This window comes from Tripterygium wilfordii, chromosome 9 (assembly GCF_013401445.1).
Source record: "Tripterygium wilfordii isolate XIE 37 chromosome 9, ASM1340144v1, whole genome shotgun sequence".
In the NCBI taxonomy this organism is placed as follows: domain Eukaryota; kingdom Viridiplantae; phylum Streptophyta; class Magnoliopsida; order Celastrales; family Celastraceae; genus Tripterygium; species Tripterygium wilfordii.
In genome coordinates this window covers 12,433,111-12,454,794 of record NC_052240.1, presented here as the reverse complement: position 1 = coordinate 12,454,794, position 21,684 = coordinate 12,433,111, and the positions used below count along the sequence as shown (strand labels likewise).

The window sequence follows — 21,684 nt, the reverse complement described above, 5'->3', positions numbered from 1 at the left end:
TTGAGGATCTACATACATAGAGTCGAGGGTAAAATCGGAGTCATAAATTTAGGATATGTAACGTGATTATGCGTCTTGAAAGAGAGGGGGGGGGGGGAGCAAGTATGGATAAGGTGGGTTTCGTGATGGACAATATTAAAAAGAGAGAACATTACATGGAAGAAAAGCAAGGGTCAACAATTAGATAAACCTAACCTACCAATACTCTTTGCATCAGTTGTCATACCTATTTTCTGTTACCCTCTACATCTTTGCTCTCCAAAACAATTTTCAGTTGTTTGGCTCCTGGCAGGCAGCTAACTTTTCTTGTTTGTTTCTCTCTATTTTACAATATTTCTTTCTCTACTTTCAGCTACTCCAAAGTGCAAATGCAAATAAATCAACTATTTTAAGTTGGAAGAATGATTGACAAAGTTCTGTCTTGTTGGGAAAAATGGTGGCATTTTCACAAACAGTGTGAAATGGTGTTGTATATTTGCTATAATTCAATTAATGAGGCCAAAAATCAAAGAGTTAATCTTCAATTAATGATGCTTAAATGTTCTCCCTAATGATAGTTAGTGATTTGGATTAGGGTTAACGTGGCCTTGTATTGGGTTGATTAAGTTAGGTTTAAGCAAAATTAAAGTTTAATAAACACAAAAGGCATTGGATTCAATGATGGATTTGTAGTTGCCTCAACAGGGAAGCGCATGCTCCTGTGACCTGTCAAGTGCCAAAGAAAAAAGAGACAACAAAAAATTAATTAAATAAAATAAATAACCACATGAGTATTAAGGTTTTAGGCTTTTAGCATGCCTGAGGATAAGAAACATTATAGTTGTCCACTTGGGCGATAGTTTAGTGGCAAATTTTTCCGGGGTCAACTCGTATATATGGATTCGGAAAGTATTGAATTTGATTCTTGGAAACAATATCTTTGTAGTTACACGTTGAGTTTTGACATAATTTACCTTGTTTTTCATGTGGAAAACTTACGTATGTACAGGTTTGAAGGCCTGGTTCTAAAAAAAAAATACTAGAGGAGAAACGCATAAGAACCAATTAAACCATGATTAAGTAAAAGAAATCAGTGATTGTGAATATTTTATTATTTTTTTATAGGAGTATACATGTTCTTCATATATATATATATATATAATGTCTCAATATTGTTTAAGACAATATTCCAGGGTATATCATGAGAACATACAGTAGCAGAATATTATTTGCATTATTCAAGATTATTAATTAATTGTATAAAAAATATTATCTAGTCAACTTTTTGTAAGCCAATTCTTCCTACAATGGAATATATGCCTTTTTTACCCCCTAGACAAGGCCTTGGACAACTTGGACCAATTTATTATCTTATAAAAGCTTTGATTGAAGCAAATAATTTATATATTTGTAGGAATTGTAACAGATATTCTCATACCCTCAAAATTAACACAAGTGTCTTTATTTATCTTCCTAGCTTGAAGGTGTACAACTTCAATTGTTATATATATGCACTTCTCTATAACCAAATAAGGACAAAAAATTTAGGGCACATGCCAAAGAATCAAGACTAGTAGACTAGGCTTGGATGTATATATGTATAAAAACAGTGCTTTAGATATGGTGGTTCCATTGGCCAATTGGTCAAGAGTCAACTTTAATTTGTTTGGATAATATATGTGCATGCAATCTGATTCTATAATTCCTTTGGACAAAAAGACAAACCTAATGGAAGGTTGTTGTCAAGCTTAATAGTTTTTCCCTAACCATTAATCATTTCCCTTTTTAGATACTGAAGTTGGTTTTACGAACTCCACTTCAGGAAAATATATATATATGCAATCTGATTACCACTAGAGGAAAACATTTAATTTGCGATGGAATTTGATTTCCGCCGCTAAATTGGTTTGCGATGGAAATTTTTTAGCGAATAATTTTGAGTCGGATTAATGATAGAATTTCCATCACAAAATAATAAATAATTTTTTCTTTATAAATTAACGATCGAGTAAACTGTCGCTAATTTGTCACGATGTGTGTGAGTTAATTTGACCTCTTGTAGACGTGTTCAATTATGCAACAACATTAAAATTTGTCTCGATGGTAGGGCGAATCTTAATATGTGTGGTTTAAGCATACATACTTCGGTTTAATTCCATGTTTGACATCATATTTACGACTAAACTGAGATATATATTAAGACGTCCCGTTCTCTCCAGAGTTTACCATGCAGGGTGGGTTGTCCATCACAAAAAAAAGCTCTAACATATTACCCCAAAAACAAATCACACAAGAAAGTAATCATGGCCATCTATTTTGGTTCTGTGATCAATTACGTCTTGACTGTTGAAAAGAATGTTATAAACGTGAAGTCTAAACCATCATCTGATCTACTCTGGGGACATATGTTCTTTGAATTGGGCCCACTTCAAAATTTCTCTTTGGACATATATATATATGTATGTACATATATAACACGACCAAAAGGCAGGAGAGGAAAAAAAATAGTGGATCCAAAATAGGTTTTCACTATTTTGTGGTATATATATTTGTATACATACACAGAGATAAGGTTGTTTAATACACATGTAAATGTGTGCTTTGTGTTTGTGCTTTGTGCTTGTGCTTGAAGTTTCCTAAGATTTGTTTTTTTATATGATTTTGTTTGTCCTTCTAAAACAACAAGAGAAGAAGTGGTGTGTGTGGTGGTCCATCAAGTACACTGCTCATTTGCCTTGCTTATCAAGCAACCTCTTAATTCTCACTTTCTCTCTCCTCAAAACATTCATGGCAGTAGAATCATCATCAGCACTCCTGCTCAAAACCCATGTGAGTTCCAATTATCTCCTTTTTTTTAAAAAAATTCCTATGTAATTCTATTTTCTTCCAAACACTCTCCTTTTCTTCTAAAATCCCCTTTTTTTTCTTAACCTATATTTGCAATACATATATATATAGAGAAGGACTATGCATATAATAAATTAAATTAAATAATTGTCATATACATGTACTGGTTAAGTAGAGATTGCCAGTTTGTGTGGCTTTTGATACAGCTGTGAAGGGCGTTTTATGTGTGTGCCTTACTTTTGCTTTACCAGTCAATATTACTCTCAAAATGGAGGAGAGAGAAACCCTCTTGTGTGCTTTAGTGAAAGAAAAAAATATTTTTTTTTGTTGTTATATATATATATATATATCCAACTGGGTTTTTTCTCTCTATAATTTCTTTGTAATACTTTCTCTCTCATCATCTCTCTCTCACACACAAACATATATGGTGGTGAGACTTAAATTAACCAAGGCTTAAAGGGGGGCAAGGGAGAGGGAGAGAGAGATAGAGCTTTTCCTTTTTTTTTTTTTGGCTTGAGTACTGGCTGGATTGACTTGCTTCAGTTAAAGCAAGAGACTACACCACAGAGAGGGATTTCAGGTGGTTTTCATGGTTAAAGCAGGTTTTATTAAATTTTTTTCTTTTCTTCTTCTTCTCTTGCTTTGCTTGCTATTCAATTCCCTCACAAGTTTTTCTCATACATCTTCATTTTCCCTCTTCTGCCTTATTAATTTGTGCAGTGTGCATTTTTTTTTTGATACAGGCATAATTTCCCAGATCTTGCTTTTTTTTTCTTCTGCTGCATGAACAGCTGTTTATAGGAATATGAGTGGTTATAGAGTTGATAGCTACCTACAAGATTTCAAGAGTTTGAGATCAAGAACATCATTATAGCATCAAAACAACAATCGCGATCGAGAAAGAAAGCGATGAATAAGAGCAGCATAGGGTCAATCAGCAGCTCTGATCTTATTGATGCAAAGCTTGAAGAGCATCAGAACTGTCCAGGTTGTGGTTACAAACTTGAAGGCAGGCGGGTATGAATTAATTAATTAATTATCTCTTCTCATTTACTTTTTTCTTCTTTGGCTTCTAACAAGAAATTACTCTAAAGTAAGAATCCAAACAAAGCAGTACTTGTGATGCTTCTTGTTTTTGTTTCAAGATTTAATCTTTTTACCTTTTTTTTTATCAAACCCAATTCAAATTAAATCAAAAATATTCTCCTCTTTTTTTTTTTGGGGTTAATTTTTCTTTTCTTTGTTGATCAACTTATAAGAATTGGGGTTTAATTTGCAGGAGTGGTTGGGACTACCAGCTGGAGTCAAATTTGATCCAACAGACCAAGAATTGATTGAACATTTAGAAGCAAAAGTAGAAGCCAAAGACACCAAATCTCATCCTTTGATAGATGAATTCATTCCTACCATTGAAGGTGAAGATGGGATTTGTTACACCCATCCAGAGAAACTTCCAGGTCATCATCAGGTTTTCATTATTCTATATATATGTATGTATGTATGTAGGGTTTGTTTGTGAATTGTAAGTACTGTCAAGTTGGTTTAACCTAACTTTGATTTGTGATTTTCTTTAATTAGGAGTGACAAGAGATGGGTTGAGCAGACACTTCTTCCACCGACCATCCAAAGCATACACAACTGGAACAAGAAAGAGAAGGAAAATCCAAACAGAATGTGATGACTTACAAGGTACTGGAGAGACAAGGTGGCACAAAACAGGCAAAACAAGGCCAGTCATGATCAATGGGAAGCAAAAAGGGTGCAAGAAAATCCTGGTACTCTACACAAACTTTGGTAAGAATCGAAAACCCGAAAAGACGAACTGGGTGATGCACCAATACCATCTTGGCCAACATGAAGAAGAGAAGGAAGGTGAGCTTGTGGTGTCCAAAATATTGTACCAGACTCAACCAAGGCAATGCAATTGGACTACTAGTACTACTGCTACTACTGGTGAAGGAAGTAGTGATCAAGTACCTAATAGTACTAGTAGAAGAGATAGTACTGGTAGTGGTAGTTGCTCTTCTAAAGAGATTAATGTGCCTCTTAGGGATGAAATATCTGCAGCTGCTGCAATATCAAGTTTTGGTACTGCCTTGGATCATTTGTCACAGTTGAAAGCTCATGACCATTTCAGCTTTCTCCCATTCAGGAAAAATTTTGATGAGGTAATTAATTATGTATATATATTCAAAATTTTGTTTTCAAGAATAAATTTCATAGAATGGACAAATTTAAATTTTAAGAAAAATTCCTTTGAATAATTTCTTTTGAGAATTGCTTTAAAAATTCCCTAATCATTTTACCAAAGTTCTTTAATTTAATTTTTTTTTAATTTAATTTAATTCATCGATTTTAAGAGTTTGAAACAGTTTTTAATGTCCATTCTACATTCAAAACTTACATGCACCTTCTTATTCAAATAATATTTGATAATTACCATAAAATCTTGTTTAATTTTGGTCTCAAAATGGGTATGAAGTTTCAAATTTTTTTTTTTAAAAAAAGGTACTAAAGGGGGAGAGAATTCGAACAAAGTTGTAGCTAGGGTTACTTGATAATCTCTCGTCAGCTAACATAAAAACTTCATTTGTTCCACCATCTACACTGTTATATAACACTCAACACTGATAGAGAGTGAACAATACAGGTAAAATGTAAAATAAAACATGTTGGGAATGGACTATATATCTAGCTATCTAGGTATAGCTATGAAACTGGCTTCATATGTAGATTCTGTTAATTTTTTTGCAGGTGGGAAACATAGGAGATGCTTCAACAGCAAGGGATCAACCCCCTTCCATGCCTGTCACGAGCGGCGTGGAGTTCTGCGAGAACCAGCAAAGGCCGCATCATCATCATCATCAACATCAACAACAACAACATCACCATGCGAATCATGATCAGAATATTGCAACTGCTGCCTTCCACATAAGCAGGCCTTCACATTCAATCTCCACCATTGTCTCTCCTCCACTTCCACTCCATCACACTTCCATCAATATTCTCAATGAAGACCCCACCCATCTCTCCAGATTAATGCTGCCTAATGATAGTTTCCAGGTATTGTTTTTTATTCAACAAATCCCACTACAAGAAAACTGTTTTTTTTTTTAATTTTTGCGACGGGAATAAAAACATACATGCAAATAAATAATTTTCCCGTACAAACAAATAAAATTTGGATCACATGCATGCAGTTTATAGCTTGGGAGAGTAGTCAGCACTGACACTTACATATATTTGACCATGAAAAAGTCCAGTGAGTCAGAATGCTCTCGACTCGGTCATTGGCGCCGCTGTTACTACCAGCTGGGAAAAATAAATAAATAAAAAATCAATTATTGTTTTATTCACCTTTTTTTATTTTTTTATTTATATTTTTGTCTTTTTGAATGCATGAAATGATAATGCAGCAGCAACAAGAGCAACACCACCAACAACATCATCATCATAAAATAGTAGGAAGGTCTGCGTCGTCGGGTTTGGAGGAGCTCATCATGGGTTGCACTTCAACAGACAACAAAGAAGTGAGTTATATATACATATACATATATATATGTGTGTGTGTGTGTGTACGTAATTATATATAGACTATTAATTTTTAGACCCTGAAATCCAGGTGCTAGACTTGTGTTGTGTGTCATAATTATAATTATTTCAGACTGTATTGATAAAGAGGAAAAGATTAAAGTGGGTTAATTAAAAGCAGTAAAATCAATTTCTTTATTACTATTAATTTAAATTAAAGAGAGAAATCCAGACTGATAATATGGGGTTGCCTTTCCTTTTGCTCTTTTATCTCCTCTTCTTTACTGGATAATATTCTTCTCCACACCCATTTTATTGGGTGTGCATAGACTAGTAGAATATAGTGTACTTTTGGTACCACATGGGAAAGTGCGTTATACAAATATGCATGTGTAATAGATTGAGTATACATACATACATTCCTACATATATATATATGTGTGTGTGTATGCACTTGCAATTGTTAAGCCGTGTAATAGATTGAGTTATTTATGAACTCCAAGAAAATTGTTTGGGTGATAAATTGCCAGGATTGATTCTTGTCAAAGAAAAGTAGGGCAGAGTCATGTAATTACCTAATGCGAGTGGGACGGAGAAACTCATGTGCTCGGAATTTATTATATATATAGGGCGGGAAACAATATAACCGTACATGTTTTGGATGAATTCCTCATTAAAAAAAGAAGAATAAGGATATTGAGTTATTTCTCTCCAAATTAATAGTCTCCGTAAATTCTAAATCTTTCAATGGTAGAGGATAGACCTTAATTAGAACTTTTCTCATGCGTGTAATGTTTAATAAGATGAAATACAATTGTGGGTGGAGAGAGAGGACAAAAAAGAGGCAGTCTTCTAGCTCATCCAAATCATTTTACTTATAGTTTAAATTCAAAAACCCAATTCGATATATAATTAATTAATATTGTGTGTTTAATTGTTGTAATGGTTAATTGCAGGAATCGTCCATTATTAATCCAAACCAACAAGAGGCAGAATGGTTGAAGTACTCGTCCTTCTGGCATGTGGATCCTGACAACCAAGATCATCATGGGTAGCAACAAACATTATTACTTGAAGAGGATAAGGCCCTGAAACCCATAAGAGTTTTCTTCTTTTGTCTCTCAACTGACTATGTTGTAAAGTAAGAAAAAGAAGCCAAGAAAGGCTGCTTCTCTCTCTCCTGACACAAATTCAAGGCCAGAGGAGGAACCAAAGACCCAACAAAGCAAATCCTCTATTCCCTCTCTCTAGATCTCTGCATGAAAATCATCAATGTTTATCATTACACTATCATATTTCATTCCTCTCTCTCTATATGTGTATATATATACATATATTTGTTTTCTATACTTCCTTTTTAGCAAAGGAAATACCACAGTTTGTGTAAATTAATGCAAAGAGAAACTTTGTTAATTGTAAATTAATGGAAGATGAAGAAATTGTTTATTCTCATTTGTTGCTTCACTTTTTCCATCTTGCTTTATTGATTGTTCGAGCTAAGAGCATCCACAATGGGAAGAATTTGAAGTACTTGAGATGATACTTTCTTGATAAGTTAAGTGCTAGATGTTCACAATGGGTATAATGGAGTGTATTTCAAGTACTTGAAATGTTACTTTTTTGATAAATATAGTGCTACATACACACAATGGGTGAAAAATTGCACTTGAAAATTTAGTTGTGGAAAAAGGATACTTGAGAGTTGGAGTATGTATATAGTTGATGAATAGTGAAGAGAGAGGTGATGAATAGTGAAGAGAGAGGTGATGAAAAGGAAGAGAGAGATGATAAAAAGGAAGAAAGAGAAGATGAAAATAAGAGAGAGATATGAAAAAGAAGAGAGAGATGATAAAAAGGAAGAGAGAGAAAATAGAGAAAGTGAGTATGAAGTGTTGGAATGTATGGAGTGTTGATGAATAATGTATATTGTGGGATTCACTCATCCAATTAAATTGTGCCACGTAGGATAGATGAGAAGAGAGAGAATGATTTTGAAGTGCTGGATATTTGGTGCATCACTGTGGATGCTCTAAGAAGGCATGAAAGTGACATTGTGGATTCTTCTTGCTATATATATATAGTCAATTGAGGTCTGTTAAAGATTCACCATATGGTTATTAATTGAAAATATATGGGTCTAAAATCGGGACGTTAGGTCTACATATACAGAAATTTCTCACTTGACGATATGATAAGTTGACTCAAAACTCAACGCGTGACCACAAAATTATTATTTATAGTGGGAATTAAACTTAAAATCTCCCGAATTCATATGATTTGCCCCAGTAGAATCCACCCATGGTCTATCACTTACACTCACAGCTGTAAAGAATAATTGCTAGTAGTTATTGTTGTTGCAATTCATCAGTTTAAAGAAGAGTCAAAGAGATGAACATTGAAAAGATTAATGTGTTTATGACTATGAATGATGCATGACAAAATGATTTGATAGGTCGGTGTCGTCGTCTACATGAGCAGCCGATAGAAAATGAGAAGCAATTATTTGAGCATGAATTATTTGTCGGCATTTGCATTCTATATATAGAAGGAAATTTCCTTTCAAGAGCATTTGTTGTTCAATGTGTGTCCCCACCTACCCAATTATTTCCTCTGTGTGTATATATATATATATTTTTTATATGTACGTATATATTTGTATGTATGACAGTTGGCTTTTGGTACTGACCACATCATATATGAATATATATATATATATATGATGAAAAAATTTATCATCGAGTGGTTATTAATACTCCACTAATAGAGGGTGTGATTGGGTTTATGACTTAGAAAGGAGGGTTAATTTTGTAGAAATTAATTACTGGACTGCTACAGAACAATCTTGATGTTATATTATATACATATTGTACTTGTAAGGATGTCTTTATTGTGGTGTTTGTGAGTAGGTAGTGAAACTTCTTTATTGCTTTATCATGGTATTTCTGATTCTAACTTTTCTGCAATATATGTTATAACTAATAGAGAAGTACCTAGTTAATTTGCTTTAATACACATTAAGAGATAGACTCCAAGAGAGTTGCTTGGGTGGTAAATTGACGGGATTGACTATTGTCAAAGACAAGTAATCTTAGGTTCAACTCTCATGTTAGAGTAAATTTCTTTGGAGTCATGAAAACTCTATAATTATCTAGTGCATGTGGGACAGATTGACTCATGTACCTGGACTTATCATGTAGGGCGGGATCCAATGTGATCATGTCTTGAATGAGTTTCTCGTTACCAAAGAGAGAGGAGAGAGAGAAGTGTAACACTAAGGTGCATGCTATCCTTTTTCTTTTTTTTTTTATGGGCATGCATCTAATAAAGTGGTAAACGAATCATATGTAAGGCTAAAAGAGGCAACTTCATGGTAGTTTCTGAAGGGAATTAGCAGACAAGAATAGCATTTTAGTTGTTGAAATTACAGTTTATCACATATTCCTGATCTTCTCTCTCTCTCTCTCTCATATATATATATATATATATATATATATATATATATATATATATATATCTTGTCATTTCTGTGTGTGTGTATACGTTTCCACACATTGTACTACTCCTTGCCCTGTATAATTGTGATTATAGTTGGTGTATGACCAACTAATTCTCCTCACATATATGAAAAGTTAGGATTATTAGAGCATACATAAACATCTCCCTGTCCGTAGTTACTCGTTCCATTGTGCACAGGTAATCAAAGATGCATGGCTCTCAAGCCTCACCCTGCGCAAAAGTGGCTACCATACGCATAATCTAATTGCTTCATTTTTGTTCCTGACATGTCTAAACAATTCTGATTTAATAATCATCCCCAAAAAACTAAAAAATAATGTAAGAAATTAAGTATGAATGTTTACGAATATTCATTAATCCAACCAACCAGGGACGGAGCCACCATGGGACCAAGGGAATTCACCTGCTTCTATGATTAACTTTGCCAATAACAAGTTCAGTGGGAGCATCCCAATTAGTATGGGCTTTGGTTGTTCAAAGTTGAAGGAGATTTTGTTTCTGAATAACCAGTTAAATGCTTGCATACACGAAGGAGTTGGGCTTTTCACAGATATATATATATATGCAAGTTTTGGACAGGTCATTTGCCAGCCACAATTTCTTTTATGGAACAGATTGAGGTTCTGAATTTGGGACACGAGAAGCTATCTGGGGTTCTGCCAGACCTCGTTTGTTCTCTGAAGAGCCTTATGAATCTGACTCTTGCTTACAATCTAACTTATATCTAGAACTGGAAATGCCCAGAAAATGAAGGCTAGGGAGAGTGCAATTAGTATAATATTATTTTGCTGAGATATGCTCTGTCATGTGATAGTATATGTCTTTTGAATCATTTTCTGTGCCTTAACATCACAATCCACAAAAATCTTGCTCATTTCCCAACTCATTGTTATGAGTTAGCAGATCCCACATTGGTTGGACAATGCCCAACCAATGGATTATATAATAAAGCAAAATCCCACCTCGTACATGCATCATACAATAAGGCATTTTCCTAGATTTAAGTAAAAAAACCGTACGGTTAGTTGTATATTCGAGAGCTGGAGTTGATAATCTTTTTTTAGAGGTATCCCATGATCATGGAGTTGATAGTCTTTAGTATCTTCAAGGGGAATTGGGAGGGGTAGGACTCGAACTCATACCCTAATGGGTGAGCCATCCCTTACATGCTAACCATTTGCTGTTCAACCACCGGCTGGTTTGCTGGAGTTTAGATAATCTTGATTAGTCTATTAAGTGATTCTTTTTTCTTTGTCCAGTATATGAATTATGTTGATCATATGAAGCAAAATATAGAAATATGAGGTAGAAGTCATTTTGGGCTCAAGGCCCATATACATGTTCTGGGCATCATACAATCAGGCCCAACTCATGACGCTATATCAAAGTCAGCAGGCCGTAGACTAAATTCTACAAGAAAGCCCAGCCTCTCCCAAAGTACCCATTCTCCCGCCGTTCGCACGTGCCAGAAAGAACTTTGAAAGCACCATCCAAAATACAGAAGCTTCTGGGTCAATTTAACTCATTCGAACAAGGCAACTAAAATTGGACGTTAACGATTCTCTCTCACTTCGATTGATCGTTTTCAATCACAGTTGTCTAATCGAAGCGAAAATTTACGAAGGAGATCCGAAGCCAGGCGGTTCTTTTGAGCTTTGCGTTTCCATGTCGTCCCCTGCTGAGTAAGACTCTCTCTTACTACTTCTCTCTTTTTCCCTCCGTAGATTTACGTATAATAGTTGTTTGATCCGATTTGTACTGAAATATGTTAATTCTCAAGTTGGACCTCTGTTGTTCCCCCATATGAGGATGAAGTTTGAAGTGCTGTGTTCATTGTCCTTAATGTTGTGGAGTTCCAATTCCTTAGATTTGGTCTTCTCGATCTTACCTTGTGCGTATTAATTAAAAGAGTAATTATGCAGAGTATAGTCCAGCAATGCCAGACTTACACCCTGAACCCTCATAATTGGACTTTTGATGCTATGGGAACTAATACTTTATTGAGAGCTTTCTTGTCTCATGGTATTTTGTGTTAAAACTCATGATTGAATGTTAAAGAGATGCTAATAATGCTTGTTTATAGTTGTATGTTGCTTATTTTTACATAAGAGATTTGTAGAAGCTGGTCAATTCAACCTCTACTCCCACTCTAAAATGTGTTTTATGCAATTATGCTCCATTATCCTAAAAGGTTTTCTTGAATCATCATTTGGTTAAAAATAATCTTTGATGTTAAATAACAAACGTAGAAAACTGCTCAATTCATTACTTGACTGTCCCGTGCATCTCCTGGTCAGTTGTCCAAAAATCATGCTATAGGGTAGTCTGGGTAGAGGGTTGCGACTAATCAATTGTGTTTTTCATTGTTTTGCTTCATGCCCAAACTTCTTGGGTTGATTGGCCAGTTATATTTTTTTCATTTTCATTCTTCATTCGGGAAACATTTTGCCATTTTTATGACTTCCAAATTATAACTTTTATCATTTACTTCATTTCAGATTTTACTACTCTCTTCCACCCATAAGCAAGGCTTATGGGACGTTATGTGTGCTATTTACTGTAGCCTATCAGATTGGACTATACGATCCAAGGAGTATCGCATTGATATATGAATATGTGTTCTTCGACTTTCAGGTATAGATCTATTATCAATGAATTTGTTGGCCATGCCCCTGAATCGTTCAGAGATCATAAGTACCAATATATTTTTATTTTTGTCCTCCTTTTTTCAGCAGTTATGTTCACTGCTTGTTTTAGTCTTTAGAATTTAGACTCCTCCTAAACTGAAAAGGTGGTGTAATTGGGTTGTGTTGTTACAGCAGTTATGTTCACTGGTTACTAGTCTTTAGTTGGGTTTTTTTGTTGGGAGTATGGCCTTAGATTGGTGGATTCTCATTGATTACTCTCATGGAATTATGTTGCCGGTCCCAAACAGTTTGGAACAAGGCTCGGATGATAATGGTCAGTGTGTAAGATCTATTTATGCATGTGTGAATACATGTATGTGTGTGCTGACTGCTGAGTGGTTGGGGGTGGTTGTTGGTGTTGTCTTTTAAGAGCTAAACTTAACAGTTATTCATGTGGATCGTATGAAAGAAATAGCCCTATGAATAAATCATTCAACTCATATCAAATACTGATGCAGTTTGTTTAAATCATGTTTTATGCACCCAGCAATTCCAGCACCACTGAAGTGCTGGCAATACATAATGCAGATGAGGCATAAATCTGGATCATACACATTTAAATATTGAGAGTTATTAGGTTATCTGGACTAGGGGAACATGCTAGGCCATTTAACCCAAGGGCCCATTTATATAATTTGTGACAATTCCTGTGCATACCCTGCACATCCTCCTGGAGGCCGCAATCTTTCTTTGTCGAACTTGGACATGAAAATCTCATTCATCCTCCTGAGATGCATGGTTGATTTTGTAACTGCAATTTGAAGTCCCTTGCCTCCTGGTAGGGAAAATGGAAATGGTAGGAAGAGTTGAGTAGTGTTGCGCAGAACACCACAAGGCTCGAGTATACTACACCCGCTAAGGAGTTAGCTAGGCCAGGCCTAGATGGCTCTCATTGTTTGATGGCGTTCCTCTAGGCCAGCTGGAGTGCTGGACCCATATCTTGACTATCCTTAGCACCAACAAGGCATGGTAACAGAAACAAATTCAGTATCTGCACATTAGTAATGGGTATTAGATTAACTCTCCGAGACTCCTAATAGTGCCATATGGGAATGTAATAGTCAACATCCTGTCCACCACATCATGGGATTAAGCCTCGTGCAACTAGGCTATCACCCTTGGTTGGTTTTCTATTATGTTCAATATCTTGGCTAAGATCTTGGTCTCTTTTTTTGGTGTTGGGATTATTGTTCTTGTCCATGTTAATTTTGTCGGTATAACTCGTTTGTGACTCTAATTAATCTCTAGGTATGGAGGCTCATTACGAATTTCTTTTTCCTCGGTGGATTCTCTGTCAATTTTGGAATTCGGTTGTTGATGATGTAAGTTTTGTTTCCAAAATTCTTTTCAATGGAATCCATGGGTAAGGTGCGGTTCTGTTGTGCAGCTGATAGGGAGCAAGTGAAAGAGATAAAATTTTACTGACATTTTCGTGGTAAATTCTATTTTTGCACAGTGCAAGATATGGTGTTCAGTTGGAGAAAGGACCCTTTGAAAGGCGTACAGCTGATTTCTTATGGATGATGATATTTGGATCATTGACACTACTAGTATGTGATATTATCTCCTTTTATATTGGGTTATATAATGATGCAAACTGGTCTTCTTCTTTGTTTCCAATATGCTTTTGTACAGTATTGTGCCTTTTTTGCGTATGCCGGATTTTCACTTATTGGTTTGTATCTATGCTTTTTAACCAATAATTGGGTGTATCACGATGTTAATATGGGCATCCTTCTTTTCTTTTCTTTTTCTTTTTCCTCCTGTATTGTAGGTATTATCTGCCATCCCTATGTTTCAGTCCTTTTTCTTGGGGAAATCACTTGTCTTCATGCTTGTTTATGTCTGGAGTAGAGAATTTCCAACTGCCAATATCAACATATATGGCCTTGTGACCCTAAAAGTATGCTGACTAGAGTTTGTGCAAAGTTTTAATTTGGTTGTATATTGCATCCATTTGTAATTAGTTTGGACTTGACGATTTGTTCATTTAATTGTGTTATACTTTTCTTTTGTACAGGCATTTTATCTACCATGGGCAATGCTTGCTTTGGATGTTATCTTTGGTTCTCCTCTTATGCCAGATCTGCTGGGAATTATTGCAGGACATCTATATTACTTTTTGACAGTGCTGCACCCCCTTGCAACTGGAAAGAACCTACTGAAGACTCCAATGTGGGTGTATCCTTAATTTTTGGATTTCATTTAGTGAAAGATATGTTTTGCTTACTTGGTATGTTTTCTTTATGCTCAACGTGAAGTCAACAATGGAGATAGACACATGAGGTATGTTTTTAAACCTCACTCACAACACACACTTCAATCAAACCCACCCACACGCACACCCGTAAATATGACTGGGCAATATTCCTGTACACTACATATTCCTGGTTTTTTACTTTTTCCTATGAGTGAACTTGCTTTGGCTGTTTGAAATATCTATGGTACAAAACAAGTAGGGTCCTCCTTGAAAGTGGTTCTACACCATTATTATAAGCAATCATATATTTAGTCTTGTTTGGACTTTGGAGTGTTATTTTTTCTTCGCGCATTTTTCTTAACTGTTATAAGACGTAAACTTGTTGCGAGGTGGAGAATAGGAGCTGTAGCTCAGACAAACACCCGTTCCCAACCCCAGCCTGACCCGGTCAGAAGTACTGGTGGTGCTTTCACAGGAAGATCATATCGACTTGATGGATGATTATGCACCTGTTACACCCTGAGCCTGAATTCATATGCCTCCTTTCAGTCTGCTCAGCAATTTTTCCATTGACACCCCAGAAATTGTGTAGTATAAAATGACCCTCCTTTGTGGTGGCTTCCGGAAAAGGATAATTGATCTGCAGAGAAACTTGGTTTCGGAGGGGCGGAGCTACGTTTTGATTTCAACTTGTAACTAGATTTTGGTGAATTGCTTCAACCATTACTTCTTGTGTTGTACTCTTCTTAGAAAAAACAAAGCAAAATGAATAGGCTAATTTTTTCTCCAAAACTCATGAAGCTGGAATGCAAAGTATGCACTATATTTGGCATGGGTATGGACATGGTCGCACTAGTTTAGTGCCTTGACGTTGTGACCAACATGTCTAGTGAAATCCAATATACCAGAAATCAGTTCCTTCCCCAAACGTCGTAGTGCAAAACGACATCGTTTTTGTATGAAAATGAATTAAGGAGAGGTAATTTTTTTGATGAATCAAGGAGAGCAATTACCGTAGAAAATATTAAAAACCGAGGCTTGACTCCGTAAATAATGAGAAGGAGCGCCCTAAGATGAAGGCGGACGTGAATGGTAGAAATTAAATCGAGCGAAAATGGACGGTGGAGAGAGCATCGTCATCAGATCCATGGTCGACTCTCGCTTTTTCAAAGCTCTCCCTCCTTCTCCGCTCTATATTTATTATTCAGTTTTCTAATAGGAAACAACAAATAGAGTGAAAACCACACAGCCAGAGAAAGCACGCACAGAGAGAGGAGAAGAAAGCAAAAATGTCGTGGCAAACTTACGTGGACGATCACTTGATGTGCGACATTGACGGCCAGGGGCAGCATCTCACTGCCGCTGCCATCGTTGGTCATGACGGAAGCGTCTGGGCCCAGAGCTCTACTTTCCCTCAGGTATCTCTTTCGTATCGCCATTGATTCATTCTATTTGATTTCGTGTGATCTCTTCGGGGAACAATTATAGGTTCTGATCTGCTTTGGATATGCTTTTGAGCCTACATGTCTGTTTGATCTTTGATTGATCTGGCAGTTGTGCGTAGGATCGGGCATTACAAGGACAATGCGTTACGATTTACGATCCTCTATTGATTAGCTAGGTCGGAAGTCTTTGATTATTCAATCGTGGTGGCGTTTTCTAAAATTTGCTAGTTAGATTAACTATTACAGCAACAATGTGATTTCATTTTGCCTTGATTTAGATTATGATCGGAGTTCAGCTAGATGATTCGGTGAAACCAGGATACTAATGATGTTTTTGAAATCATGGGATTGTTTATCAAAATATTAATAATATATTTTATTAGTTAAATTATAAATCTCTTGATTTGGTTATTCTCTCAGGTTGGATTAAATGATTAATTATATCAATAAGCTGTTAATTTGATCTCCTGTTTTTAAAATATTTGTTGGATTCCTTGAAATAGTATTCCTTAAAATAATGCCAGACTGCTTCATGATTGTATTAATGAATTGAACCTTTACAAATCCAGAGAGATGATTTTCCTTGATTAATGATGCTCACCAAGAATCTAGTTGGGGCAAAGGCCTCTGATACTTTGTGCATGTATCAATGCTGTGTGATTGTTGTTTTCTATACATAATTATAGTGTATATGTGTGAGTTCTCTCTTTTGTGGCTGGATCACTGAACTTGTAAGTGTTCAGCACCCTAGTACAATATTTATTACAACCTTTAACTTCATGAGCTGCCTAACTTCAATATGTATTTTAATTTCAATGTTCATTGTTGAATGTTTATGTACCTTTGATGACCACCCCAGGTATTTGTAGTACTTATTAAAAGAATAAGTACTATAATAAAAGAATGCTTGATTTTGTTTGCTGTTTCCACAATGGTCTGAGAATGACGTCAGTGCTTTAATCTGTGTTTAATTATTGTTATTCGGTTTTGCTGATTTAAGGTGTGAAGGAAGAAAAATACTCTTATATTTCCCTGCTCTTGTGGCTAACAACCTCGAAACAAATCCGATCTCTTATACTTGTCTTTTTGCTAATTATATCCAGATCAAGCCTGAAGAGATCACTGGCATCATGAAAGATTTTGATGAACCAGGGCACCTTGCCCCCACAGGCTTACACTTGGGAGGCACCAAGTACATGGTAATCCAAGGAGAGCCAGGAGCTGTCATCCGTGGAAAGAAGGTGATTTTCTTATTCGATGATACGACGAAATTAGAATGCTTGATTGACCTTGAAAGTCCTTCTATTAGGTGATTGTAGCCGGCCCGTTTTGGCAATTTCTATATCTTATCATGATATGGTATTTTAAATGTTCTAAATGGATGTTGGATTCCCCAAGACGTAAATGAACACATATTATTCCTAAGCTCAAAGTTGCTTAGAATGACTAATTTTATTCCATGATCTGAACAGAAGCTCCCCTATTTTATTTGACAGGGATCTGGAGGAGTCACTATAAAGAAGACTAGTCAAGCTCTAGTGTTCGGTATATATGAGGAGCCTGTAACTCCAGGACAATGCAACATGGTTGTTGAAAGGTTGGGGGATTACCTCGTTGATCAGGGACTGTAGGCCTGGCTCTATCATGATTGAGGGCATTTCTTTCTGGGGTTCAACTATGCCTCTCTTTTTATTCCTTATTATTTTCCAGTTTGTTGTCTGGTTTTTGAATGTGATTTCTTGAAAGGCCTTGAATTTTTGATGATGATGTTGCAGACCGTAACAATGTGAGAACTAAGTTGTTTGGTATTTTGAGTTGCATTGCTATAATGTATTTTTGTTTTTTTCCCCCCTTTATTTCCCTTCTCTTATGTGCTCTTAAGCTCCCTTGGGGTTGCTCTTAAAACTTTTACAAGAACAAATTGTCCTTGGATTTACTCTATGCACCTAAATCCTCTAAATACTGAAGTTATTACTGTGAGCCAGCCTGTGCCCAAAGCAGCCAAAACTATGGCTTTGGGCACCAAACCGACTCAGACACTACAACTTTTTAATTTTTTAGGGATCAAAATAGTTAGGGTCAGCCCTGCCCCACTCATCTCCAATTTAAGATCTACAAATATTTATATGTGCTTCCCGAGAATTGTCCATACCATGTGCTTGGGCACCTGCCCATTTTCAAATTGTAGTCCGGACCTAGCCAGACCGATGGGTGCAATTGAGAAAAGAATATCCGGTCCAACCAACCATGGAGAAAATATTGGTGCATAAGGATTACGATCTTTTTAGTACGTCATGCCTTTTTTATATTAATATTTTATATCATAAAATAAAATATATTATATGATAATATTGTACAAATATATATACAATACTTTTTGATATATATTTGGTTGGTTTGCTGTATTTCGTTGTTTCAACGCTAAAAAAGCTCGGTCGGTGGGCCTATCCAATGAGGGTGGCCTTACCAGTTAAAGGCCATCCCACTACCAAGCTTTACTGCTTTATTGGTATTCATTGTCTAAGGGCTCTTTAGAAGACACCGGGCTTTAGAAAACAACAGCAGGTCGAAAAGGAAGAAGAAGAGGAAGAGGAGCTAGAGAGCAAAAGATGTCGTGGCAAGCCTACGTAGATGACCATCTTCTGTGCGAAATTGACGGCAACCATCTCTCTGCTGCCGCCATCCTCGGCCACGACGGCAGCGTTTGGGCTCAGAGCCCCACTTTCCCTCAGGTTTCGTTTTTTTTCCTTTCAACTATGTTATCCTACAATTACTCTATTGCTTTGTTTCATTATTATATGGTGTCTTGATGCGTTCTTTACGATCTGATTATCGTCTGCTTAATTGACCTCTTTTTGTTGTCTCTCTGCCTGATTGATTGATTAGCTAATTGGATTTGCTAGTTTCCTACTGATTGTGGTTCACTGCATCTCCAAATTGACTAGGTTGAGATCATTTATTCGTTTTTATTTCCTTTCGTAGCTTCTGTTTTGTTGAGTACTTAGTGTTCTTCGTTAGTAGTTTATTCGATGTGGCTTGGTGATTGATTAGCCCAACTGACCTGAGGGTAAAGGTTGATTAGGTAATTCTTCTATGGATTGTGGGAATTGATTATATTAAAATATGTTTAGTGCCTGACGAGTTTCATGTTTGTTATGAACTACAAGAAAATTCCCCTTTGAGGGAAGTGGATACACACATGTATGGAACTAATCTTAGGGTAAAACAAGATTTTCACTTTTATTGTTTCTTTTACCTTCTTTAATCTCTCTCTCGGACATTAAATTACTTCCTGAATCGTATTTGGTTATTGAATAAGTTTCCTTTGACTAAGTATCTTTAGTTGCGGAAGCATCGGGAAGTTCATTTGTTTTTGGTTAGAAAATCTTTTTTCATTTACCAGTAGCTTCTTTTCGTTGTGCCTTTCGCTTTAACACTGAACTGAATGGAACAAAATCCTTGGACTAACATCCTTGCACATCCCAATACTTTCCTCTGACACTATAGATAAGTTCTTATTATTAAAACTATTAAGATTAGATATGGAAAGCATTTATGACTTCAAATAGGCTTGTGTATCCTTCAATTCTATGCATGTTATTTCCTTTTGATGGGCATAAACTCATTTTTAGAGTTAATGCTGTCTCAGTTGAAGCCTGAAGAAATTACTGGCATCATGAATGATTTCAATGAACCTGGTTCACTTGCTCCAACGGGTTTATACCTTGGTGGCACCAAATATATGGTGATCCAAGGTGAGGCTGGTGCTGTCATTCGAGGGAAGAAGGTGACGAACTTCCATCTACTTTTTATTTGGCTTTGTTCGTAATGTTGTACACATATACATGCATGTCTGGATACATTTTGAGAGTTATATTAAGTGTGGTTCTATAGAGAGTTGCTTGTTCTCCTTGCTTTTGAGTTTTAATTTATATTCAAAGATGCAAATGATAGGTCATTACTTGTAGGCCATTATTTTCTTCACAATTATGCGATCTTTCATACATGCTAAGAACATATATCCGTGGTGGTTAGCCAAACCACTTAAAATGTTAGCATCTTTTTTTTCCTGAAACCTATGATTCATTGTGGTGTTGGTATTGAACTATTGATGATTGCCTTCTGTCAGCTTGCTGATGGGCAGAGCATATATATATATATCCCACTAAGAAAAAAGGGACGGCTGGACTGGTCAAAATTTTTTTACTATGGTTAAATTGGGGCAAAAAAAAAATTGCCTTACAATTTCCTCCTGCATTATTAGAAGCTATTGATGCTGTCGTTAACAATGGTTGTGAAACTCATACATTATGCCTTCAAATGCTGTAAACTTAGTAGTTTCAACTTCTTAGAGCTACCGATGGAACCAAAATGAGCCTTCTTTTTTTTCGTTGCACCAATAATGAGGCAATTGCCTACTGCATTGTTTTTTCTACTTCCTCATGCTTAATTCTTAGCATTTGTTAATCTAATTTCAGGGAGCTGGAGGTGCTACTATCAAAAAGACAAATATGTCTTTAATTGTTGGTATCTACGATGAGCCTATGACTGGTGGGCAGTGCAACATGATTGTCGAAAGGCTTGGTGATTATCTCGTCGACCAGGGTTTTTAGATGCTTCGAATGTCCTGTCTTTAATTGCAGTTCCCTTGGCTTCTACACAAACTCATACCTGCCAAACTTCAGTCTATAATGAATGGTTTTAAAAGTAATAGGGAACTGTGTGGAAAGAGTGTGGGTGCTTGTCAGTGTGATGGATATGGTATCTTTGTCATTTTTTTCTCTCTTTTGGTGTATGCTATTCTGGATTTCTGATTATTGCTTGAGTGAGTTACTTGCCTACATTACACTGATTTCATCTGCTGTGTAATTTGATTTCATAAATTTGTGAGGAAGTTGTTGCTATTTTAGATTTCTTAATTTCTTCTTTGCTACTTTTCTCCCAGAGGTGAACAAGCTTTTGTTAATTATTCAAGAAATTTATAGCAACATAGCCGATCCCAACTTATTGGGTAATGCAATCTTAATAGTCTACTGCAATGAGCCTAAACTGTTCCACCGTCGTCTTTTTACACCAAGGCACACCTTGGGCTACTAAAGCTTCATTTGTTAGGCGGAAAATATGTAATTTGGAAAAACTTCTCTTATACATATGGGGTCAAAGAAAAACTAAAGTTGAAGCCTTGGAGAACAACATCCTTTCGCAAGGAGTGGATATTGTTTTCTTTTGCGGTTGCAGATCTTCTCTCCCCATTAGATCAGATTATGTACCTTCTCAGTCTAGGGTTCATATATTGAATCCTTCAATTGGACAAGTGCTGTCTCGATTTTCGATCTTGTAATCTCTCTGCATATATTGATTATGGATTGTGTTCCTTTATCTCTCTGAAGTCATTTATGATTTTATTGAAGCAAATATTTTTAGTATATGTGCTTTTGGTATTGTGGTAATTTGTTTTGTGTTACTTTTGTATTTA

General features: G+C 36.0%; 4 protein-coding genes across 7 annotated transcripts; all 4 read left to right on the top strand.

Moving 5' to 3' along the window:
• Positions 1 to 3,128: 3,128 nt before the first annotated feature.
• On the top strand, positions 3,129 to 7,525 carry LOC120005378 (NAC domain-containing protein 75-like). 4 transcript variants are annotated; one of them, XM_038854987.1, is made up of 7 exons: positions 3,129 to 3,409; positions 3,621 to 3,846; positions 4,109 to 4,286; positions 4,408 to 4,997; positions 5,584 to 5,892; positions 6,249 to 6,359; positions 7,317 to 7,525. In XM_038854987.1, exons 2-7 carry the CDS (start codon positions 3,739 to 3,741, stop codon positions 7,413 to 7,415), a joined length of 1,395 nt encoding a protein of 464 aa, XP_038710915.1. In that variant the 5' UTR covers positions 3,129 to 3,409; positions 3,621 to 3,738; the 3' UTR covers positions 7,416 to 7,525. The 4 variants fall into 4 exon arrangements, with proteins under 4 accessions (XP_038710915.1, XP_038710913.1, XP_038710914.1 ...); XM_038854985.1 differs by having other exon boundaries at positions 3,133 to 3,409; positions 3,573 to 3,846; positions 6,246 to 6,359; XM_038854986.1 differs by having other exon boundaries at positions 3,133 to 3,431; positions 6,246 to 6,359.
• A 3,846-nt stretch (positions 7,526 to 11,371) lies between these two features.
• LOC120006333 (derlin-1-like) lies at positions 11,372 to 15,596 on the top strand. Its single transcript, XM_038856345.1, has 7 exons — positions 11,372 to 11,558; positions 12,375 to 12,510; positions 13,812 to 13,885; positions 14,020 to 14,113; positions 14,338 to 14,466; positions 14,584 to 14,744; positions 15,135 to 15,596. The coding sequence occupies exons 1-7, from the start codon at positions 11,542 to 11,544 to the stop codon at positions 15,262 to 15,264; spliced, it is 741 nt and encodes a 246-aa protein (XP_038712273.1). The 5' UTR covers positions 11,372 to 11,541; the 3' UTR covers positions 15,265 to 15,596.
• Positions 15,597 to 15,822: 226 nt separating this feature from the next.
• Positions 15,823 to 18,064, top strand: LOC120006331 (profilin-4). The gene is made up of 3 exons (XM_038856344.1): positions 15,823 to 16,181; positions 17,312 to 17,449; positions 17,705 to 18,064. Exons 1-3 carry the CDS (start codon positions 16,053 to 16,055, stop codon positions 17,837 to 17,839), a joined length of 402 nt encoding a protein of 133 aa, XP_038712272.1. The 5' UTR covers positions 15,823 to 16,052; the 3' UTR covers positions 17,840 to 18,064.
• A 642-nt stretch (positions 18,065 to 18,706) lies between these two features.
• LOC120004812 (profilin-2-like) lies at positions 18,707 to 21,127 on the top strand. The gene is made up of 3 exons (XM_038854120.1): positions 18,707 to 18,940; positions 19,858 to 19,995; positions 20,687 to 21,127. The coding sequence occupies exons 1-3, from the start codon at positions 18,818 to 18,820 to the stop codon at positions 20,819 to 20,821; spliced, it is 396 nt and encodes a 131-aa protein (XP_038710048.1). The 5' UTR covers positions 18,707 to 18,817; the 3' UTR covers positions 20,822 to 21,127.
• Positions 21,128 to 21,684: the final 557 nt, after the last annotated feature.